Source organism: Erythrolamprus reginae, chromosome 2 (assembly GCF_031021105.1).
Source record: "Erythrolamprus reginae isolate rEryReg1 chromosome 2, rEryReg1.hap1, whole genome shotgun sequence".
NCBI classification, from domain to species: domain Eukaryota; kingdom Metazoa; phylum Chordata; class Lepidosauria; order Squamata; family Dipsadidae; genus Erythrolamprus; species Erythrolamprus reginae.
This window is the reverse complement of record NC_091951.1, coordinates 14,599,982-14,625,735: the sequence shown is the minus strand read 5'-3', so window position 1 is coordinate 14,625,735 and position 25,754 is coordinate 14,599,982. Positions and strand designations below refer to the sequence as shown.

The following is a 25,754-nucleotide window of genomic DNA, read 5'->3' as shown; positions in this document are numbered from 1 at the left end:
TTCGCTGATAAAATCGCCCGGATCCGAGCGGACCTCGACTCCAATTGTGAAACAGAGTCGACTGGCAATGAGTCAGTCGAAGTGACTGGGGCTAAACATCTTTGTCCATCTGTCTGGGAGGAGTTTGACTTGGTGACACCTGATGAAGTGGACAAGGCCATTGGAGCTATGAGTTCCACCACCTGTTTACTGGATCCGTGTCCCTCTTGGCTGGTTTCGGCCAGTCGAGGGGTGACACGGAGCTGGGTCCAGGAGATTGTCAATGCCTCCTTGGGGGGGGTCCTTTCCGCCCCTTTATAAGGAGGCGGTTGTGCGCCCCCTCCTCAAGAAGCCTTCCCTGGACCCAGCCGTGCTTAATAACTACCGTCCAGTCTCCAACCTTCCCTTCATGGGGAAGGTTGTTGAGAAGGTGGTGGCACTTCAACTCCAGCAGTCCTTGGATGAAGCCGATTATCTAGGGCCTCAACAGTCGGGTTTCAGGCCCGGTTACAGCACGGAAACTGCTTTGGTCGCATTGATGGATGATCTCTGGCGGGCCTGGGACTGGGGCTTGTCCTCTGTCCTGGTGCTTCTTGACCTCTCAGCGGCTTTTGATACCATAGACCATGGTATCCTTCTGCGCCGACTGGAGGGGTTGGGAGTGGGAGGCACTGTTCTCCAGTGGTTCTCCTCCTACCTCTCCGGTCGGTCGCAGTCGGTGTTAGTGGGGGGTCAGAGGTCGACCCCGAGGTTTCTCCCTTGTGGGGTGCCTCAGGGGTCGGTCCTCTCCCCCCTGCTATTTAATATCTACATGAAACCGCTGGGTGAGATCATCCAAGGGCATGGGGTGAGGTATCATCAATATGCCGATGATACCCAGTTGTACATCTCCACCCCATGTCCAGTCAACGAAGCAGTGGAAGTGATGTGCCGGTGCCTGGAGGCTGTTGGGGCCTGGATGGGTGTCAACAAACTCAAACTCAACCCAGACAAGACGGAGTGGCTGAGGGTTTTGCCTCCCAAGGACAATTCTATCTGTCCGTCCATTACCCTGGGGGGGGGATTATTGACCCCCTCAGAGAGGGTCCCCAACTTGGGCGTCCTCCTCGATCCACAGCTCACATTAGAAAAACACCTTTCAGCTGTGGCCAGGGGGGCGTTTGCCCAGGTTCGCCTGGTGCGCCAGTTGCGGCCCTATTTGGACCGGGAGTCATTGCTCACAGTCACTCATGCCCTCATCACCTCGAGGCTCGACTACTGTAATTCTCTCTACATGGGGCTACCTTTGAAAAGTGTTCGGAAACTTCAGATCGTGCAGAATGCAGCTGCGAGAGCAATTATGGGGTTCTCCAAGTATGCCCATATCACTCCAACACTCTGTGGCCTGCATTGGCTGCCGATCAGTTTCCGGTCACAATTCAAAGTGTTGGTTATGACCTATAAAGCCCTTCATGGCACCGGACCAGAATATCTTCGGGACCGCCTCCTGCCGCACGAATCCCAGCGACCGGTTAGGTCCCACAGAGTTGGCCTTCTCCGGGTCCCGTCGACTAAACAATGTCATCTGGCGGGACCCAGGGGAAGAGCCTTCTCTGTGGGGGCCCCGACCCTCTGGAACCAGCTCCCCCCTGAGATTAGGATTGCCCCCACCCTCCCTGCCTTCCGTAAACTCCTTAAGACCCACCTTTGCCATCAGGCATGGGGGAACTAAAACACCTCCCCCTTGCCCATGTTGTTCTGTTGATTGATTGACTGTGTGCCTGTTTTTTATATATACTGTTTTTATGAGATTATTAATTTAAATTGTAACTGGATGGGTGGGCATTGGATTTGGTATTGTGTACCGTACTGTTTTTTATTATTGTTGTGAGCCGCCCTGAGTTTGCGGAGAGGGGCGGCATATAAATCCAATAAACCTAACCTAAACCTAACCTAAACTTCACAGTACTGATTTTTTGCTGATTTATTTATTTATTTATTTATTCATTCATTCATTCATTCATTCATTTATTGGATTTGTATGCCGCCCCTCTCCATAGGCTCGGGGTGGCTAACAACAATGATAAAAACAACAAGTAACAATCCAATCCAATACTAAAATAACTAAAAAAAACCTTATTATGAAACCAAACATACATAAAAACATACCATGCGTAAATTGTAAAGGCCTAGGGGGAAAGAATATCTCAGTTCCCCCATGCCTGATGGCAGAGGTGAGTTTTAAGGAGCTTACAAAAGGCGAGGAGGGCGGGGGCAATTCTAATCTCCGGGGGGAGTTGATTCCAGAGGGCCGAGGCCCCCACAGAGAAGGCTCAGGGTGATGGACGGACAAATAGAATTGTCCTTGGGAGGCAAAACCCACAGCCACTCCGTCTTATCAGGGTTGAGTTTAAGTCTGTTGACACCCATCCAGACCCCAACAGCCTCCAGGCACTGGCACATCACTTCCACTGCTTCGTTGACTGGACATGGGGTGGAGATGTACAGCTGGGTATCATCTGCATACTGGTAATACCTCACCCCATGCCCTTGGATGATCTCACCCAGTGGTTTCATGTAGATATTAAATAGCAGGGGGGAGAGGACCGACCTCTGAGAAAGTCACTGAATCAGTTATTTTACCCAGCTCCACACTTAGACATTGGAAATCTCTTTTCATTACATTAACATTTCTCTGGGACAAATCATTTGTGCCAAGATGCACCACCACATCAACATTATTACTTTTACTCACAGCCTTGACAATGTTTGTAATCTGCCTCCTGTCCCTGCTGGTAGTGGCCCCTTGGAGTCACCTCATCAGCTTCACCACATCCTTACTCTGTCCCAAATCAACACCTCTAACAGTCGAGTCACCCACAAGAAAATGTGTCCTCTTTTTATTTCTACTAACTGCACTTGATGGTTTGGTGACACTATGCACCTCACTTACAAACACTTCCCCTTGGAACATCCCCTCATTCTCCGCCTGAGGGGCCTCCCTCTTATCTACAACATCCTTACTATTTAAATCCGCAAGAACATTATAGGAATTCGATGCAGAGAGACTAAAATTGCAATGTTTTTCTCCACTGCATGTAATCTTCCTGAACCAGCAGTTGTCCACACAACCTTCCTCCTCAGGGGGCACTGTGGAAGTGGAGGCTGCACACATGGCTGCACACAGCACATGGCTGGGACAATCTTTCCACTTCTGACTGCAAGCTACAAACTAAGGACTGCAATCTAGAGATCTCGCCATATAAACTAGATGTCCTTATGCAAAGAGGGCAGCACCCCAAGTTCCACAAGCTATTACGGAACACAACACTGCACCAAGCTAGACATCTTAACAATTTATGTTGCACCTTTCAAGTGCTGTTTTGTTGCACAATCACTACTTTTTGGATATGTCCAGAAAGGATGTTGCACAAGATGGTGCACAGGTTCACCTAGTGCACCAGTTGCGACTCTACTTGGATCAGGAGGCTCTTTTCATAGTCACCCATGCCCTTGTCACCTCACAGTTAGATTATTGCAACATGCTCTACATAGGACTATCCCTGAAGAGTGTTTGGAGACTACAGTTGGTCCAGAATGCAGCTGCACGAGTTGCCGTGGGTGTACCTATTTCCATGGGTGGCACTAGCTCCCGATTGGTCTCCAGACACAATTCAAGGTGTTGGTCATTATCTTTAAAGCCCGACATGACTTAGAACCAGACCATCTTTGAGACCGCCTTCTACCACATAGGTCCCAGTGGCTGGTAAGAGACCACAGAGTTGGTCTTCTCCAGGTCCCATCAGCTAAACATTGTCGACTGGCAGATCCCTGGGGGAGGGCCTTCTCTGTGGCTGTGGTCTTACGGAAAGTGGTAAAGACCTGGCTTTTCTGACAGGCCTGGGGCCCTTGATCCTATGGTGGTAATAAGTGAGATCTGCCCATAAATGGTATGCAGGGGTCTAACTGTGTGAATTGCAAAATTGTTTTTAAACTGTTTTTAGAAGTTTTTGTATTATTATTGATGATTTATATTTCTGCTGTGAGCCATCTAGAGTGCCTAGGAGTTAAGCGGCATAGGAATTGAAGAAATAAATAAATAACTAAATGTTACATAGAAACATAGAAAACTGATGGCAGAAAAAGACCTCATGGTCCATCTAGTCTGCCCTTATACTATTTCCTGTATTTTATCTTACAATTGATATATGTTTATCCCAGGCATGTTTAAATTCAGTTACTGTGGATTTACCAACCACATCTGCTGGAAGTTTGTTCCAAGGATCTACTACTCTTTCAGTAAAATAATATTTTCTCATGTTGCCTTTGATCATTCCCCCAACTAACTTCAGATTGTGTCCTCTTGTTCTTGTGTTCACTTTCCTATTAAAAACACTTCCCTCCTGAACCTTATTTAACCCTTTAACATATTTAAATGTTTCGATCATGTCCCCCCTTTTCCTTCTGTCCTTCAGACTATACAGATTGAGTTCATTAAGTCTTTCCTGATACGTTTTATGCTTAAGACCTTTCACCATTCTTGTAGCCCGTCTTTGGTCCTGTTCAATTTTGTCAATATCTTTTTGTAGGTGAGGTCTCCAGAACTGAACACAGTACTCCAAATGTGGTCTCACCAGCGCTCTATATAAGGGGATCACAATCTCCCTCTTCCTGCTTGTTATACCTCTAGCTACGCAGCCAAATGTTAGGATAATTATGACTCAACACAATGTCATGAAACTCTGAGAGCCCATAAGAGCTATGAAGTTGTATATTTTTTATTTTTGTGAGCCGCCCTGAGTCCCATGGGATTGAGTGGCATATAAGTCAAGCAAACAAACAAACAAACAAAAAGTTCTTTTTTGCAGCAGCTGAGAATATGATCGATTGTTTCATCTGTTTCTTTACGGAGTCTGCACTTTGGATCGTCTGTTGATTTTTCAATTTTGGCTTTGACAGCATTCGTTCTAATGGCCTGTTCTTGTGCAGCCAGTATTAGTCGTTCTGTCTCCTTCTTGAGTGTTCCACTTGTAAGCCATGACCAGGTCTTTTCTTTATCCACTTTGCCTTCAATCTTCTCCAAGAACTGGCCTTGCAATGCTTTCTTCCGCCAGCTGTCGATACAATATTGAGTTACAGTTTTTCTGTACTGGTCCTTAGTTTGCTTCAACTTGAGAAGCTTCCTACTGTGACCTCTATCAATGTTGGCTCTTTGCTCTCCTTCACATAGTCACATTATTATTGTTGTTGTTGTTGTTGTTGTTGTTGTTGTTGTTGTTGTTGTTATTATTATTATTATTATTATTTTCATTAATTAGATTTGTATGCTGCCCTTCTCTGAAGACTCGGGGTGGCTCATTTCCTACAGTTTCCTACAGAGCCTAATAAACAATTTCACAGTCATTTTTCTACTTTTATGATTAGATGTTCCTTAGTGTTTAGATCTGGCCTCAGGATTATAATGTAGCATTTGGGGAAGAAGATGCAACCCAACAGTCCAGTACTGGAGGCTAAGATAGAGAAGACCTGAACAATCACCATGGACTTTCCTTTGGTGCTCAGGTAGGTGGGCAGGAAAGAGACCCAGACACTGCAGAAGACCAGCATGCTGAAGGTGATCAGCTTGGCTTCATTGAAGGCCCCAGGTAGATTCCTGGCCAGGAAAGCTACAGTGAAGCAAATGGCAGCTAGGAACCACATATAGCCAAGGACAACATAAAACATGGTGACAGAGCCCTCATTGCATTGAAGAATGATCACACCAAGCTGTGAGTATAAATCAGCCTCGGGGAATGGGGGAGAAATTCCAAGCCATAAGGCACAGATGAAAATTTGGCCAACCGAACCAGAAAGGATGATAAAGTTGGTCAAGCTCTTCCCCAACCATCTCCTCACCCTGCTTCCTGGTTTTGAGGCCAGGAATGCCAAAACCACCATGATTGTTTTGGCCAACACAGAAGACACAGCTATTGAGAACACAATGCTGAACACTGTTTGTCGGAGAAGACAAGAGGCTTTACTTGGTCGTCCAATGAAAAAAAAGGAGGACGAGAAACAAAGCAGGAGGGAGACCAGGAGGATGTAGGAGAGATCCCGGTTGTTGGCTTTGACAATGGGAGTTTCAAGGTATTTAATGAATATGAATAAAATGAATCCTGTGGTTAGAAACAAGAGTAGGGCAAAGGAGACCAGGATGATGCCCAGATGTTCTTCATAGGACAGAAAAGTTATTCTTTTATGTATGCATTGGACTCTGTTCTTGTTAGGATATCGATCATCTGGGCACTTGGTGCATTTTTCAGCATCTGACAAAAGAAAAAGTAATATCTCTTTTCACCTTTCAAGTAATATATTCTTTGGATGTCAGATGATGTTGATCAACTATGGCAGGAGCCAATATTGCAAAAACGCAATTGGAGCAGCTTGACAATATTAACTGTGACTGTGTGATCATCCCACAAACTTTATATCATTTTACGATGGAATGCTCAGAAGGTTCTCTGGATCCCTGCATGAAATACATCATCTCAAGAGCATTGTGTCCAATGGCTAAAGGGTCCAGATATCCAGCGATAGGCTTAGCCTCTGTAGTAACTGCTCAGACATAATTTAATTCTATTCATAATTGTACCTATCATTCCTAGTATTCATTTTTAAAATAATTTACTATTCTGGTGTTTTATATTTTGATACACAGTTTATATGCTGCTCCTGATAATTTTATGTATTCATGTGGCATTCTGTTACACTTATGAAATAAATGCCATAGCTAAGTTTTTTTTTTTTAAATTCTTTTTAGACAGGTTTCTTTTTAATACCAATAGTTAATAGTCGCTATTAGAACCACAACTATATCCCCTACTTTTGTTGCTGTTGTATTTCATTAATTAATATCCCAGAAAATTGGAAAGATAAGAAGGAGAGGAAAGCCACTATAGCAATCCAAGCAAGAAAACCATGATGGTGATTATGCTGAATCTGGGAACGTTGAACCTATAAACAATATTTGTGTTTTATTTCTTAATCTATAATATGGAAAATTAAAGCACTAAAAATAAAAAGTCAAATTTTACCGCTAATAATGGTTAATTTAATTCACATTCCTTCTTTCAACATAAAACTGTTCCAGGTTTTTTATGGTGAGTCTTTTGTGTGTATTACTCTTGTCCCTTGAACTCAAACCCTCTCCCTCCATGGTCCCTGAATTACATCGTTCTGCTTAGGTGGTTCCATGATCTAAATAAAAATTAATTGATTAATTAATTCATAGAAACATAGAAACATAGAAGACTGACGGCAGAAAAAGACCTCATGATCCATCTAGTCTGCCCTTATACTATTTCCTGTATTTTATCTTACAGTGGATATATGTTTATCCCAGGCATGTTTAAATTCAGTTACTGTGGATTTACCAACCACATCTGCTGGAAGTTTGTTCCAAGGATCTACTACTCTTTCAGTAAAATAATATTTTCTCCTGTTGCTTTTGATCTTTCCCCCAACTAACTTCAGATTGTGTCCCCTTGTTCTTGTGTTCACTTTCCTATTAAAAACACTTCCCTCCTGAACCTTATTTAACCCTTTAACATATTTAAATGTTTCGATCATGTCCCCCCTTTTCCTTCTGTCCTCCAGACTATACAGATTGAGTTCATTAAGTCTTTCCTGATACGTTTTATACTTAAGACATTCCACAATTCTTGTAGCCCGTCTTTGGTCCTGTTCAATTTTGTCAATATCTTTTTGTAGGTGAGGTCTCCAGAACTGAACACAGTATTCCAAATATGGTCTCACCACATTTTCATTCATTGTTCCTTGTATACTATATATAAATCAATTAATTCATTGATTTATATATAGTATACACAGTAAGTCACAGCAGTAGTCCAACCATGGTGGTGGTTATGCTAAATCTGGGAATGTTAAACTGGGCTATAAACAATATTTGGGTTTTACCTCTTAATCCATAATGTGGAAAATTAAAGCACTAAAAATAAAAGAGGCAGATTGTATCCCTAATAATGATAAATGTAATTTATGTCCTTTCTTCCACATCTGTTATGACAAATCCTCCTTGTGTATTTCCCTCATGCCTCCACTCTCCCTCCATAGTTACCGTAATGAGACCTTCTGCTTATGTAGTTACATAACCTTAATAACAATTGACTGATTATGTAATTGATCGATGTATACATCTTTTTGCCTGTAATACAAACTGGGTTTGGGTGAGCAAAAGTGATTGGTCTGAAACCATTCCTCAACTTCAAATAATACAGATGTTCCTAATGTTCCTAAGAACCATAATTGATTGAGAGGACAGCTCCAAACTGGCAAGAAAATAGAAATTTCTTTGATGCAAATTATCCACCATGTTCTTCTATCTCTTCCTACCTTGTCCCTCAAAAAATTGAGAACCACAAAATTGTCAACCTTAGATGTTTCTTTTAAAATACACTGATCAAAATGCTCTGGATGAATCTAGTAGCCTTTTCTCTGGTAAGACCCACCTTCCTGAGTGGAGATGGTCCCCTCTGGACAAGGAACACAATCATAGCAGCAAACTGGCTGTTCTTTCCGAGCCTGCTTGAAAAATCCAGGATGACAATTTTCCACACATTTGGACTGAGGCAAAGACTAAGCAAGAAAACAAGGAATGCCAAATAAAATATGTTAGAACTAACCCTCAATGAATAATAGACATGAACATTAGTCAAGTGGTTGCTGTACTTCACTTAGGTAAATAAGAACTTTTTAACTGACTCTCAGTAATGCAGGGTAAAGAAGTGTTGACAGATTTTTCATTTAGTTTCTCCCTTTGCTTCTAGAATATATCATTGCAAGAAAGGACATTTTTACTGAATAAATTCTGCACTGAAGTAATTGAGATAAGATTTAAGCATGAAGTTTCAATTAGTGGTCCTCTACCTGGTTATATTACCATGCACGCCTTCTTTCTTCATTTACCCATGAAATTAAAGTGAGATGTTCATATTAAAGATTTAAATGAAATTTATTCTAAAAAAATTATGGTTTTTCAAAATATTAATAGATTGATTAAAACTGAATAAAACTATGAGGAAGAAATCTGTGACAAGATGAATCTGAAAATAACTTTTCTGGACTACATGTATCATTGCAAGGCTCTCCCCATTTGCAAGTAGTCCAGAACCACCTCCAGAAAAGGAAAACTTTGTTATAAATTTTGGGCTGTCAACCATCTTTGTTCTCAAAATGGGTGAACAAGGAAACCAAGTAGAATGCTTGGCTGCATAGCTAGAGGTATAACAAGCAGGAAGAAAGAGATTGTGCTCCCGCTGTATAGAGCGCTGGTGAGACCACATTTGGAAGACTGTGTTCAGTTCTGGAGACCCCACTTACAAAAAGATATTGATAAAATTGAATGGGTCCAAAGACGGGCTACAAAAATGGTGGAAGGCTTTAAGCATAAAGCTTATCAGGAAAGACTTCATGAACTCAATCTGTATTGTCTGGAGGACATAAGGGAAAGGGGAGACATGATCAAAATATTTAAATATGTTAAAGGGTTAAATAAGGTTCAGGAGGGAAGTGTTAAAGAGTAGCAGATGCTTGGAACAAACTTCCAGCAGCCGTGGTTGGTAAATCCACAGTAACTGAATTTAAACTTTCCTGGGATAAACATATGTCCATCCTAAGATAAAATACAGGAAATAGTATAAGGGCAGACTAGATGGACCATGAGGTCTTTTTCTGCCATCAATCTTCTATGCTTATTTGTTTATAATATTTGCTAATATTATATGGGCACCAAAGAATAGAATAGAACAGAACAGAATAGAATGGATTTTTTTATTGACCAAGTCATTGGACACACCAGGAATTTGTCTTGGTTCGGATGCTCTCAGTGTACATAAAAGATACATTCGTCAAGAATCAGAAGGTGCAACATTTAATGATAGTCCAGGTACATATAAGCAATCAATGCCCTACTGTTCTGTTTGTGAGACCCGAAATCAAAGTTTGAGACCCTATAAAAAAATTTCCCCTGCATATCTGAAACTTGAAATTTCATGACTTTGCATCATTTCAGGGGTTCTCTCTATGAGGATTTTTTCTTTGGGGGGGTGTTGGGGGCTTCTTTCTTGCTGAGAAAAAAAAGTCACACTAGTTCTGTTCCTGGGTCACCCTGACCTGGACCGAAAATTCTTATGATTAAACCAATAAGCATTAATTTTTCAGTTCAATTTTCATTTCATTGTGTGCAGAAATGTTTAAACTAGTTTCCAAGTGAAAAATGTTTTCAAAAAGACAAAATATAAGTACCTTAAATGAACAATTTTTGGTCCGAGTCAAATAGACCCGGGAACAGTACAAGTACAAGTTCTGTTTTTGAACAGAACAGCAGGGCTAAAACTGACTGCCCAGTTTCTAGAACTAAAGTGAGATGAATCCAAGGGCATGGGGTGAGCTATCATCAATAAGCCGATGATACCCAGCTGTACATCTCCACCCCATGTCCAGTCAACGAAGCAGTGGAAGTGATTTGCCGGTGTCTGGAGGCTGTTGGGGCCTGGATGGGTGTCAACAGACTCAAACACAACCCTGATAAGACGGAGTGGCTGTGGGATTTACCTCCCAAGGACAATTCCATCTTTCCATCCATCACCCTGAGGGCGTAATTATTGACCCCCTCAGAGAGGGTCCGCAACTTGGGCATCCTTGTCAATCCACAGCTGACATTAGAGCACCATCTTTTGGCTGTGGCGAGGGGGGCATTTGCCTAAGTTCGCCTGGTGCACCAGTTGCGGCCCTATTTGGACCGGGAGTCACTGCTCACAGTCCCTCATGCCCTCATCACCTCGAGGTTCGACTACTGTAATGCTCTCTACATGGGGCTACCTTTGAAGAGTGTTCGGAAACTCTAGATCATGCAGAATGTTGCTGAGAGAGCAATCATGGCTTCCCTAAGTATGCCCATGTTACACCAACACTCTGCAGTCTGCATTGGTTGCTGATCAGTTTCCGGTCATAATTCAATAATAATAATAATAATAATAATAATAATAATAATAATAATAATAATAATAATAATAATAATAATAATAATAATAATAATAATAATAATAATTTATTAGATTTGTATGCCGCCCCTCTCCGAAGACTCGGGGCGGCTCACAACAAGTGATAAAACAATATTGTACAGGCACAAATCTAATATTAAGAAAAAGCTAAAAACCCTATCAATTTAAAAAACCAAACAGCACATACATACCAAACATAAATTATAATAAGCCTGGGGGAAAAGATGTCTCAAATCCCCCATGCCTGGCGGTATAGATGGGTCTTAAGTAGTTTACGGAAGACAAGGAGGGTGGGAGCAGTTCTAATCTCCGGGGGGAGTTGATTCCAGAGGGCCGGGGCCACCACAGAGAAGGCTCTTCCCCTGGGGCCTGCCAGACGACATTGTTTAGTCGACGGGACCCGGAGAAGGCCAACTCTGTGGGACCTTATCGGCCGCTGGGATTCGTGCGGTAGTAGGCGGTTCCGGAGGTATTCTGGTCCAATGCCATGTAGGGCTTTAAAGGTCATGACCAACACTTTGAATTGTGACCGGAAACTGATCGGCAGCCAATGCAGGCCACGGAGTGTTGTAGAAACGTGGGCGAATCTGGGAAGCCCCACGATGGCTCTCGCGGCTGCGTTCTGCACGATCTGAAGTTTCCAAACACTTTTCAGAGGTAGCCTCATGTAGAGAGCGTTGCAGTAATCGAACCTTGAGGTGATAAGGGCATGAGTGACTGTGAGCAATGACTCCCTGTCCAAATAGGGCCGCAACTGGTGCACCAGGCAAACCTGGGCAAACGCCCTCCTCGCCACAGCCGAAAGATGATGTTCCAATGTCAGCTGTGGGTCGAGGAGGACGCCCAAGTTGTGCACCCTCTCTGAGGGGGTCAGTAGTTCCCCTCCCAGGGTAATGGACGGACAGATGGAATTGTCCTTGGAAGGCAACGCCCACAGCCACTCCGTCTTGTCTGGATTGAGTATGAGTTTGTTGACACCCATCCAGTCCCCAACAGCCTCCAGGCACCGGCACAACACTTCCACTGCTTCGCTGACTGGACATGGGGTGGAGATGTACAACTGGGTATCATCCGCATATTGATGATACCTCACCCCATGCCCTTGGATGATCTCACCCAGCGGTTTCATGTAGATATTAAATAGCAGGGGGGATAGGACCGACCCCTGAGGTACCCCACAAGGGAGAAACCTAGAGGTCGACCTCTGACCCCCCACTAACACCGACTGCGACCGACCGGAGAGGTAGGAGGAGAACCACTGGAGAACAGTGCCTCCCACTCCCAACCCCTCCAGTCGGCGCAGAAGGATACCATGGTCTATGGTATCAAAAGCCGCTGAGAGGTCAAGAAGCACCAGGACAGAGGACAAGCCCCAGTCCCGGGCCCGCCAGAGATCATCCATCAATGCGACCAAAGCAGTTTCCGTGCTGTAACTGGGCCTGAAACCCGACTGTTGAGGCCCTAGATAATCGGCTTCTTCCAAGGACCGCTGGAGTTGGAGCGCCACCACCTTCTCAACAACCTTCCCCATAAAGGGAAGGTTGGAGACTGGACGGTAGTTATTAAACACGGCTGGGTCCAGGGAAGGCTTCTTGAGGAGGGGGTGCACAAGTGCCTCCTTATAAGGAGCCGGGAAGGACCCCCTCCCCAAGGAGGCGGTGACAATCTCCTGGACCCAGCTCCGTGTCACCTCTCGACTGGCCGAAACCAACCAAGAGGGACACGGATCCAGTAAGCAGGTGGCAGAACTCACAGCTCCAATGGCCTTGTCCACTTCATCAGGTGTCACCAAGTTAAACTCCTCCCAGACAGATGGACAAATACATTTAGCCCCAGTCACCTCGACTGACTCATTGTCAGCCGATACTGCTATGCAATTGGAGTCGAGTTCCGCTCGGATCTGAGCAACTTTATCAGCAAAAAATGAGTTAAATTCCTCAGCACTGCCCTGCAAGGGTTCCCCAACTCCCCCCTGATTTAGAAGGGAGCGGGTCACCCTAAACAGGGCAGCCGGGCGGGATTCCGCTGATGCAATCAAGGCGGCATGGTACGCGCATCTTGCCGCCTTGAGCGCCACTTTGTAAGTCTTAATAAAAGCTCTTACAAGTGTTCGGTCGGATTCGGACTTACTCTTCCTCCATCGCTTCTCTAGACGTCTCTTCTGGCGTTTCAACTCCCGGAGCTCCTCGTTGAACCATGGAGCTCTACGGGGTCTAGTGCCACAGAGAGGTCGCAGTGGCGCAATTCGGTCAAGAGCCTCCGCTGCAGCCTTGTTCCAGGCCTCAGCAAGAGACTCTGCCGAGCTGTGGACGAGCAAATCTGGTAAAACCCCAAGCGCTTTCTGAAAGCCCTCAGGGTCCATCAGGCGTCTGGGGCGGAACCTCCTAATCGGTTCCACCTCCCTGTGGGGGAGGATTGGAGCCAGGAAGTTGAGCTGCAGTAGAAAATGGTCTGACCATGACAAAGGCAATGCTTCTAAGCCCCTTAGTCTCAGACCACTAGTCAATTGCTCCGAGAGGAATACCATGTCGGGTGTGTGTCCACCCTCGTGAGTCGGACACTGAACTACTTGAGTCAGGTCCATGGCTGTCATGGTGGCCATGAACTCCTGTGCTAATCCTGAGGAACCGCCGAGCGACGGCAGATTGAAGTCCCCCAGGACAATAAGTCCGGGGAACTCCACCGCCAGCCCGGCCACCTCTTCGAGCAGCACAGGCAGGGCTGTTGGTTATGACCTTTAAAGCCCTTCATGGCACCGGACCAGAATATCTGTGAGACCACCTTCTGCCGCACAAATCCCAGCAGCTGGTTAGGTCCCACAGAGTTGGCCTTCTCTGGGTCCCGTCGACTAAACAATGTCAGCTGGTGGGACCCAGGGGAAGAGCCTTCTCTGTGGTGGCCCCAACCCTCTGGAACCAGCTCCCCCCAGAGATTAGGATTGCCCACACCATCCTTGCCTTTCGTAAACTCCTTAAAACCCACCTCTGCCATCAGGCATGGGGGAACTGAGATATCTCCCTTTGCCTATGTAGTTTTATGTATGGTATGTTGTATGTATGATTTTTAAATAATGGGGTTTTTAGTCTTTTAATGTTAGATTTATTATTATAGACTTTTAATATTATATTTGCCATTTTATATTGTTTTATCACTGTTGTGAGCCGCCCCAAGTCTGCAGAGAGGGGCAGCATACAAATCTAATAAATAATAATAATAATAATAATAATAATAATAATAATAATAATAATAATAATAATGAAATTGAAGGTGAGTCATGAAAACATGACCTTCAAAAATGGTAAGTTGGGCATTTTTGCTGTCTCCCATGTGACATGAATATGAGCCTTGTGACAGAAAGAGATGTTTCTAAGGTTATGCAAGGTGTCCACAAAAAGATGGGTTTTTTCCCAGTTGAACAACCACAATTAACACAAGAGCACGCAACAGATTCAAACTTAATACGAACTGCTCCAAACTTGACTGTAAAAAATATGATTTCAACAATTGAGTTATCGAAGCGTGGAACTCATTACCGGACTCAATTGTGTCAACCCCTAACCCCCAACATTTTTCCCATAGACTCTCCACGATTGACCTCTCCAGGTTCCTAAGAGGCCAATAAGGGGCGTACATAAGTGAACTGGTGTGCCTTTCGTCCCCTGTCCAATTGTCTTTCCTTTCTCTCACTTATCATATATATTTTCTTTCTTTCATATATCCTCTCCTCTAAGTTCACTTTTACCCTTATATATATTACCACATGTCTATTTTTCTTCCTATGAATTTGTGTATTGGACAAATGAATAAATAAATAAAATTAGGGGACACCAATTAGCATGAAAAGACAGAGCTACATTTATTATTGGTTAAATATGGAGTCTCCTTTTTCCCAGAGAGACTTAATATAGTTGACAGTTTAAATAAATAATTGCATTCAAGGATGTTTCACATGAAATGATAAACTAAAGACTAATCTAAGTAATTGTCTTTTCCAAATTGCTCCATTTTTTGGGGCAATCCTTGTTTTAGTACTTCAGTTTTCTGGGTCAAGAAACATTAGAACAGTCATTATGATTTCTTATGAATGGAAAGCCTTGGAAATTCTCCCCCGGAAGAGAAGACCTGCAGGACAGCCAGGTATGGAGAATTCTGATCAGTATGATCTATTGAGCTATGACAAGTTAAACCTGAATTCCAAAGCATATTTCCTAATGGTGACAACAGGAAACATGTCCAGTCTTGATTAGAGTTACGGGGATGGACAGCAACATCTCCAGATGGATTCAAAACTGGCTAACTAACCACATTCAATGTGTAGTACTCAATGGAACTACATCTACATGGAAGGATGTATGCAGTGGAGTACTCTAAGGCTCTGTTTTAGGTCCAGTACTCTTCAACATCTTCATCAATGACTTGGACAATTGGATAGATGGGGAAGTTATCAAATTTGCAGATGACACCAAACTAGCAGGAATAGCCAACACTCCAGAAGATAGGCGCAAAATACAGAAGGATCTTGACAAATGTGAACATTGGGTGCTATCTAACAAAATGAAATTCAATGGTGAAAAAAGTAAGGTTCTACATTTAGACAAGAAAAACAAAACACACAGGTATAGCATATGTGGTACATTGCTCAACAGTAGTAACTGTGAGATGGATCTTGGAGTCCTAGTGGACAACCATTTAAATATGAGCCAGCAGTATGCAGCAACTGTCAAAACCAACACAGTTATAGGCTGCATTAACAGAGGGATAGACTCAATCACGTGAAGTGTTAATACCACTTTATAAGGCCTTACTAAGGTCACACTTGGAATACTGCATTCAGTTATGGTGGCCAGGATGCAAAAAGGATATTGAGACTCTAGGAAAAAGTGCAGAGAAGAGTGACAAAGATGATTAGGAGACTGGAGGGTAAAACATATGAAGAATGGTTGCAGGAACTGGGCATGGCTAGTTTAATGAAAAGAGAGCCCAGGGGAGACATGATAGCAGTGTTCCAATATCTCGGGGGTTGCCACAAAGAAGAAGGAGTCAATCTATTCTCCAAAGCACCTGAGGGTAGAACAAGAAGAAATGGGTGGAAGCCAAACAAGGAGAGAAGTAACTTAGAACTAAGGAGAAATTTCCTGACAGTCAGAACAGTTGATCAGTGGAACAGCTTGCCTTCAGAAGTTGTGAATGCACCAACACTGGAAGTTGGTAGATGTTGTCTGAAGTAATGTAGGGTTTCCTGCCTAAGCAGGGGGTTGGACTAGAAGACCTCCAAGGTCCCTTCCAACTCTGTTGTTGCTGTTGTTATTAACAATCAACTAGACAATGTTGTTTGGTGGGACTTAGGGGAAAAGCCTTCTCTGTGGGGGCCCTGGCCCTCTAGAAACAGCTCCCTTTGGAGATTCATACTGCCACCCTCCTCGCCTTTTGTAAGAATCTAAAGACTCACCTATGCTGCCAAGCTTGGGGTTACTAGATTCTTCCCTCTGGTTGATAAATGTATAGTGTGTTTATTGATTGAATAGTTATGTATGTATTTTAATTGGTTCTTTAGTTTTCTAAGTTGTAACTTTAAATTTTTTATTATTTGGATTTTGTATATTGTCATTTTTTATATGTTGTAAGCCACCCCATGTCTTCGGAGAGGGGCCGCATACATATCCAATAAACTTCAACTTAGACTTAAACTACAATAATAGTAGTAGTAATAATAATAATAATAATAATAATAATAATAATAATAATAATAATAATAATAATATAGTCCAGGTTCTAATGTTAGGCAAGGAACTATATATAGTGGGTATGGCTAGCTGATGAGGCCAAAATAAGGCCGAAATAGATCTATCCTAGTCTCCCTTAATTTTCAAATTCAGCTTAAACATGTGACATACATATATATATATATATATATATAGATTGTTCTGAGTTCGGGTTTTGCCCTGTGTATATATATATGTATATATATATATGTTAAATGTTTTTTTTTAATGTATATACATATATATGTATGTATGTATGTAGATAGATAGATAGATAGATAGATAGATAGATAGATAGATAGATAGATAGATAGATAGATAGATAGATAGATAGATAGATATATGTATTCTTATGTCGGATCACCCTGGTATATTTAAGGAATGTCACAGCTCCTTTTTGCCTCTAGGTCCAACCCAGGGCCACTACAAGGCAGTTAATATATTTTTTATAGCCGACAACTATATTCTGTATGTGTTAAATGTTTTTTTAGCTGGAATTTTAAAATTAAGGGAGACTAGGATGGTCCCATTTCGGCCTTGTTCTGGCCTCATCAGCTAGCCACACCCTTTCCTTTACTGGGATTCGATCTGATGAAGGCAGAGTTCACCAGATCGAATCCCAGTAAAGGAAAGGGTGTGGCTAGCTGATGAGGCCAGAACAAGGCCGAAATGGGACCATCCTAGTCTCCCTTAATTTTAAAATTCCAGCTAAAAAAACATTTAACATATATATGTATATATATATACACACACACACATGGGAATAAACCCGAATATGCCAAGATCTTCATTATAGATAGATAGATAGATAGATAGATAGATAGATAGATAGATAGATAGATAGATAATTAGATAGATAGATAGATAGATAGATAGATAGATAGATAGATAGATAGATAGATAGATAGATATATGTATTCTTATGTCGGATCACCGTGGTATATTTAAGGAATGTCACAGCTCCTTTTTGCCTCTAGGCCCAACCCAGGGCCACTACAAGGCAGTTAATATATTTTTTATAGCCGACAACTATATTCTGTATGTGTTAAATGTTTTTTTAGCTGGAATTTTAAAATTAAGGGAGACTAGGATGGTCCCATTTCGGCCTTGTTCTGGCCTCATCAGCTAGCCACACCCTTTCCTTTACTGGGATTCGATCTGGTGAAGGCAGAGTTCACCAGATCGAATCCCAGTAAAGGAAAGGGTGTGGCTAGCTGATGAGGCCAGAACAAGGCCGAAATGGGACCATCCTAGTCTCCCTTAATTTTAAAATTCCAGCTAAAAAAACATTTAACATATATATGTATATATATATACACACACACACATGGGAATAAACCCGAATATGCCAAGATCTTCATTATAGATAGATAGATAGATAGATAGATAGATAGATAGATAGATAGATAGATAGATAGATAGATAGATAGATAGATAGACAGACAGGTAGGTAGGTAGGTAGGAAGGTAGGAAGGTAGGTAGGTAGGAAGGTAGGTAGGTAGGTAGATAGATAGATAGATAGATAGATAGATAGATAGATAGATAGATAGATAGATAGATGATAGATAGATAGATAGATAGATAGATAATTAGATGATAGATAGATAGATAGATAGATAGATAGATAGATAGATAGATAGATAGATAGATAGATAGATAGATGTATGATAGACAGACAGACAGACAGACAGATATAATGAAGGTCCTGGCATATTCAGGATTCTTCTCGTGTAAGTTTCAGAGATTCCTGGTGATGCTTCGATGAGGTCCCACTCATCATCTTCAGGCTGGTGCTTTTGGCCTTGTGCTATGGAGAACAAAGTGTGATTTGAGCTGCCTTCCCTCTATAAATACTGGTGGGTGGGTGAGGAGTGCTGGCTCAGCTGCTGCAAGATGTGTTGAAACTTCCTGATTAGTTGGTGGGGTAACCTGAAGCCAGACCCAGAATAACACAGGACGCCACCACAAATCACCTCAACAGACCCAAACCCACCCCCAACCCACAGACCAAATACAACCACCACCCAGAAGCCAAACCACAGCAGCTCATCCAACTGCTGCATCCCCCTCCAATACACACACAAAGCAAACTGACAGACACCATAAACACATGGCCAGACCACAAACTTGTAGCCGAACCAAAATCCAGGATGTTACACCACAGACATACATTACAACTGGTATCTGTATATATATTTATACAGATACCAGTTGCATAAGGGAACTATATGTCCTAAAAATGACCACCTAGCATCTCACATAGGATATGGCTGAATCAATTTGAAACAGTGTTTTATATTACAGCATCTGAAGGATACCTTGCCAGTTGTACTGAAGCATCTCAAGCTATTGAAGAAAACTATAAAAGTTCTATTCCCTACATTCAATTCTCACTGTGTTGGTGGATAGGCTTAGCCACTTGAAAAATGTCCAAGCCTTTGGAAAACAGAGAAAATACACCAATATGTCACCTACCTTGTTGAGCAACTTTAGCTGTGAAAGGGCATTTTGATTGATTGTAAGTCTCTGTTTTTCAAAACTCCCTAGTTGCTCTCTAATGGCATCTTTCCTGGACAGAACTAAGAAGCTTATGAGGTTCATATCTGCTATTAAATCCCCATTTTGGTTCAAGTAGAATTTCATGCGGGAAAGATTGCAATACTCATTCATCTTCAGAAATGGATGGAACTAGAACAGAAACAGCCAGGAATGTTAAAAGCAGAAATACACAGCAAACAAGATTTATATGCTGGCTTTCGTATTTCAATATCACAAGTCGAACACTTCCCAAGTTCTAGGACTGTGTGGTGTATTTCTGTCTGATGCACGCAGATCCAAGTATGGTGGCTTTTTGCAACTGACAGATTGTGATTTTGTCAATGTTTATTGTTTTCAAATATCGGCTGAGGTCTTTTGGCACAACACTCAGTGTGCCGATTACCACTGGGACCATCTGTACTGCTTAATGCCAGAGTCATTGTAGTTCAATTTTAAGATCCTGATAGTGGCTAAGTTTTTCTTGTTGTTTTTCATCAATTTGGCTGTCAGGTCGGCCTCCTCATCCAGGATCAAATCCCGGATGAGGAGAGCATTATTTACCACTGACCTGGCATTGAGTAGCAGCAGCCTGAGCCCAGGGGCAGAGTTACACTCATCACCAGTACTCTGGGTTGAGCTCACAGAGCTGGAACAAGGGATCATTATTAAGTAGCGATCTCTCATTCCCCTGGAACGGCTAGCTCTTTGGCTCCCACCATATCTGCCTCTCCCCAGCAGCACTGGACTATTCCGACCCTCTGCCACCCCAGAGATTGGTGCCTCCTCCCCTCCAACCTCTCTCTCGTCAGGTGGACCAAGTAAATCATTTATACCATTCCCATTTACCCCATCCATACCATAATCCCACCCACCTCACCCATCCCATCCATACCACTCATTCATTCCATACATATTATTAAACTCACCCCAATTATCCATTCATTTAAGAAACACCCCAATAATTTAATTAAAAAGAAAGTTAAAATAAAATTAAAAATATTAATACTAATATTAATACTAAAAATCTAAAAGTTAATTATTAAAAAGGTTAAGAAAATAGGAGATAGATTAAAATTCATTAATCAACAAGTCAGAAATATGTAGCACCAGTTCTCAAAGGTGAACTCAAAAAATGTTCAGTGTTCAGTTTGACACAGTTCAAAAGGGAATTGCAAAGTCCTAAATATATAAATTCTGTCCTCCAAAGTCTCTGAGGTAGGCTTCTAGATCTCTCTCTATGCTTCAGCCACTGATCTCGGCCTCTCTGTCTCCACAGTGCCGCTTGGCTCTCGATGTTTGCCCCAACTTCCTTCCGTCTCTGTACTCATCGGGTGACATCTCCAACTCCCCACTCCTTCAATAACACCACAGTCATACAGCCACCACACAGTCTCTGCAAACCTCGTCACAAGCTGGAAGCCTCCATGATGTTCTCCTCGGTTTCCTCCTCCACAGAGATGATTTCCTTCTCCCTCCATAAGCCTCGCCATAGCTCATTGATCCCCACAACGCTTCTCCAGCTTCCTCTTTCACCACCACAGCTGTCTCACTTCCTCCGTAACAGCCCTCCACCCAATGACCCCTCCAATGCCGAGTGCTCCCACCATACCACACTCGACCTCCTGGGCCCGCCGGGGGGGGGGGGACAGCTATCCTCAAATCTGCCCAGATCAATCCTCGGTCTCTGACTCCAACAAACCCCAGTTAGTTCCTGATCTCATCAGATTCTTGTTCTCTGGGTGGTGTGACAACTTGCGGCCACCATCTTCCACATCCCAGCTGATCTTCCTTCCGGTGTTACGCACTCCAGAGCAAAAACAGCACTGAATGCCACAGAAGATTGCAGAATCGGGGGTCTTCATAGGCAGCAACGTTTTGCCTCCCTGAAGAATTAGAGTATTTTTTGCTAACTCAGATTATAACTCCTAATTTTCAGATGTTATAGCCGTAGTCCGGCAGAGCTGCAACCTCCGCCCTCCTCTTTGCCTCCCCACCAGAATCGCTGAGATCCTTCTGGAGCTCCTGAAAACCAGTTTCACTTTTCACTACCCGGAACAATTTAGTGTTATCCGCAAACTTTTCTACCTCACTATTTACTTCTACATCCAGATCATTAATGAATAAATTAAAAAGTAAAGGTCCAAAAACTGAACCTTGGGGTACAACACTTCTCACTTCTTTCCATCTAGAGAATTGTCCATTTATTGCCACCCTTTGCTTCCTACAATTTAGCCAGTTACCAATCCAGGACAAGATCTGTCCTCTAATTCCATGGCTGAAGAGCTTTTTTAGGAGCCTTTGGTGAGGGACTTTGTCAAAAGCCCTTTGAAAGTCAAGATATACAATATCAACTGGGTCCCCTTTATCTATGTTTGTTTGTTTGTTTGTTTGTTTATTTGTTTATTTGTTTATTTAATTGATATAGTCCAATACACAATGAGGGTTTTAGTGGGTATACACATAATAAAATACATAATGAAGGTTATAGAGGATATACTCATAGTAAATATATATCTAAGAAAGAATAGAAGAGAAGATATAGGAATAAAACATATCAATGAAAGAATAGAAGAAGAGATATAGGAATAGAAGAAAGGTATAGGAGATATAGGAGAGCAATAGGACAGGGGACGGAAGGCACTCTAGTGCACTTATACTCACCCCTTACTGACCTCTTAGGAATCTGGATAGGTCAGCCATGGATAATCTAAGAGTAAAGTGTTGGGGGTTGGGGGATGACATTATAGAGTCCGGTAATGAGTTCCACGCTTCGACAACTTGGTTACAAAAGTCATATTTTTTACAGTCAAGTTTGGAGCGGTTAATATTAAGTTTAAATCTGTTGCATGCTCTTGTGTTGTTGCGATTGAAGCTGAAGTAGTCATTGACAGGTAGAACGTTGCAGCATATGATATTGTGAGCAATACTTAGATTGTGTTTTAGGCAATGTAGTTCTAAGCTTTCTAGACCTAGGATTGATAGTCTGCTTTCGTAGTGAAGGAGTGAAGGGCTCTTCTGGTGAAGTATCTTTGGACATTTTCGAGGGTGTCGATGTCCGAGATGTGGTATGGGTTCCAGACAGATGAACTGTATTCAAGGATGGGTCTAGCAAAAGTTTTGTAGGCTCTGGTGAGTAGTGTGAGATTGCCAGAGCAGAAGCTGTGTAGGATCAGGTTAATAACTCTAGAAGCCTTTTTGGCAATATTGTTCCAGTGGGCTTTGGCACTTAGATCATTTGATATTTGTATTCCAAGGTCTTTTACTGAGTGGGGGTTGGCTGTGAGATTTTGTTTATTCAGTTTATATATGAGGTTCGGATTCTTTTTGCCGATGTGGAGGGTAGAACATTTGCTGGTTGATATTTGAAGTTGCCATGTGTTAGACCAATGTGAGACAAAGTCGAGGTCTTTTTGGAGAGTAGATGTGTTGTCCGTGGTGTTGAAAAGTTTTACATCGTCGGTGAAAAGAACACAGTTGCTTGTGATATGATTGCAGAGGTTGTTGATGTAGAGAATGAATAGAGTAGGTCCCAGTACGCTGCCTTGGGGAATGCCATTTTTAACCGGGACAGGGGTGGAAATGGCGCTTCCAATTTAGACAACTTGTTGCCTGTTTGACAGGAATGCAGTCATCCAGCTGTGGAGGAATCCTGAGATGCCACAGGATTTGAGTTTTAGGAGTAGTTTATCGTGGACCACTGAATTGAAGGCTTTGCAGTAAAAGCTGGGAACATTGTTAGCACCTGGTAAGGGCTGGAAATAAATTTCTTCAAAGCAAGTTAGAGTAATGGGAGAAAAAAACCTACAAGGGCTTAGGGCTTGGAAAACATTCTTCACAGAGAGAAACAATGAAAGATCCTGCAAGGTAAGAGCTGGGAAGATTGTTAGCAGCTAGTTAGGGCTGGGGGGAGAAAAAAACCCTACATTTAGAGTATAAAACACACCCTAATTATCAGCCTCTTTTAGGAAGGAAAAAGGTGTGTCTTATGCACCGAAAAATACGGTATGTTCTAAAATTCATTTATTTAAAATGCATACATATTTTATAAAATTAACACTGTTTAATACAAAAATATATATGGCATGATACCGCTTTTTGGAAAATTATTCACAAGTGATTAGATGGACCAAACATTTGTCCTTTGAAGCACAAAAAGGTTGATACAGTTTTCCTGTTCCTTTTCCAAATACAGTAACTTTGATGGATCTTTCTCAGGACCCCATACCTGCCATGGCTGCAGCCTTTGAGTCCCCAGCCTCACTTCTGCCTCTTTCCTTCTCCTCTTGAACATGGAGGAATATGCAGCATTCAAGACATGAGCCAGAATATTAATGAAAGTATAAATATGGAGGTTAGTTCGGTACAAGATCCAATTTCTTTCCATTCTGGTCTTCAATGGAGAATTCTGTGTACATCTTCTCCGGCCTTTGACAGAAATGCTGTCTTCTGAAAAAGAACAGAGAAAAGATTGATCTTCAAACTGTGGTTGCACAAAGAGATCTGGTTCAAAGGAACTGTCATTTGGCCTTTCTTTCCATTGAAAGACAAAGACCCAAACACTATGGACATATTTCAGAAATGGTTGTCTTTTTATTCCCATTTCTCCAAAGCCTGCACGTATCCAGACTTTCCCTTCAATGGGTTCTGGCAAACATTTAAGTATTGCATGAAAAGTATGGAGTCTGTCCCAAATATAAAAATATTCTATGATGTGAACAAAGACATTGACTTGTCTCCACTTGGAAATGGCATCCCTGAGGGGTGCTGTATGTACAGCTGATGAAGATTGTTGTGCTATAACAGCACAAATTCCATTCCTGACCAGCAAAGGAGTCAATATCCTCATGGCATTCACTCCCTCCTCTGTGTCTGAAGCAAAGAGACCAATCAAGGTCCATCTGAAATGGAGGAGCAGTTGGACCATTCCGGGGTACATGATCCTTTCTTTGGGGATCATCCGGTAAAAAAATGGAAATTGACTTTTATCATTCAGAGTCTCTGAAGCAGTACTATAACCGATCTGAAAAAGCAACGAAGAATGATGGATTTAGGGTCCGTTATTAACTTTCAATAAATCCAATTTTTTTTTGTCCTGAACATATTAGAATATTATATTCTTGATCAGCTAGAACAGAATATTAGCAAGACCATATAAAAATGTGATAAAAGAAACAAAGTAATAAAGAATCAGACCCGCATTTGCAGACTCAAGTGAATTGTTTTGTTCAAATAAAGAGTCATATTTTATGTAAAATTTAACTTCTGCCCACAGAGTTTATATGTTGTTGTTTTAATATAAAGATTTTGAGCTTGACACAAACACAACTTTTGAGAAGTTCGACCTTACTTTCATAAATGTGCAGTAGAAGCCCCCAAAGCAATGGATACGGTGTCATGATAATACATGATAAGTCTTCGGAGAGGGGCAGCATACAAGTCTAATAAATACTACTACTACTACTACTACTACTACTACTACTACTACTACTACTACTTCTACTACTACTATTACTACTACTGCTACAACTACTACTACTACAACAACAACAGTGTTGGAAGGGACCATGGAGGTCTAGAACTAATTCAAACCCTAATGGTTAAAATATACAATCAATGGAATAGCTTCTCTTCAGAAGTTGTGGGTGTTTCATCATTGGAGGCTTTCAAAAGGAGACTAGACAACCATTTGTCCCAAATGGTACAGTATCTCCTGCTTGAACAGGGGGTTGAACTAGAAGATCCCCAAGATTCCTCCCAACTTTATTAAAATAGAATAACAGAGTTGGAAGGGACCTTGGAGGTCTTTGAGTCCAACACCCCGCTTAGGTAGGAAACCCTACACCACTTCAGACAAATGGTTATCCAACATCTTCTTAAAAATGTCCAGTGTTGGAGCAGTCACAACTTCTGGAGGCAAGCTGTTCCACTGATTAATTGTTCTAAATGTCAGGAAATTTATCAGTTCAAAGTTGCTTCTCTCCTTGATTAGTTTTCATTCATTGTTTCTTGTCCTACTCTCAGGTACTTGGGAGAATAGCTTGCCTCCATCTTATTTGTGGCAATTGGAATACAGTGATCCCTCGATTATTGCGAGGGTTCCGTTCCAAGACCCCTCGCAATAATGATTTTTCGCGATGTAGGGTTGCGGAAGTAAAAACACCATCTGCGCATGCGTGCCCTTTTTTCCATGGCCGCGCATGCGCAGATGGTGGAGTTTGGTGGGGAAGACCCAGGGAAGGGTTCTTCGGCCGCCCAGCAGCTGATCTGCTCAGCAGCGCAGCAGCAGCGAGGAGCCGAAGATCGGGGTTTCCCGGCCGCCCAGGCAAAGGGGACACCCCGATCTTCGGCTCCTCGCTGCTGCGGTGCTGCCGAGCAGATCAGCTGCTGGGCGGCCGAAGAAACCTTCCCTGGGTCTTCCCCACCGCCCAGGCAAAGG

The 25,754-nt window shown here is 42.4% G+C and overlaps 1 protein-coding gene across 3 annotated transcripts in view; it reads left to right on the top strand.

Moving 5' to 3' along the window:
* LOC139159771 (vomeronasal type-2 receptor 1-like) overlaps positions 1 to 24,495 on the top strand; it is a 63,271-nt gene extending 38,776 nt beyond the window's left edge. The window contains exons 5-6 of one of the 3 annotated variants that reach the window (XM_070737154.1): positions 15,048 to 15,155; positions 23,511 to 24,495. In XM_070737154.1, coding sequence (XP_070593255.1) covers positions 15,048 to 15,155; positions 23,511 to 23,605 — 203 coding nt within the window. In that variant the 3' untranslated portion in view covers positions 23,606 to 24,495. Of the gene's footprint in view, positions 1 to 15,047; positions 15,156 to 23,510 lie in introns of those variants that run through there. The other 2 variants (XM_070737155.1, XM_070737157.1) reach the window with 2 other exon arrangements.
* The last annotated feature ends 1,259 nt before the right edge of the window (positions 24,496 to 25,754 follow it).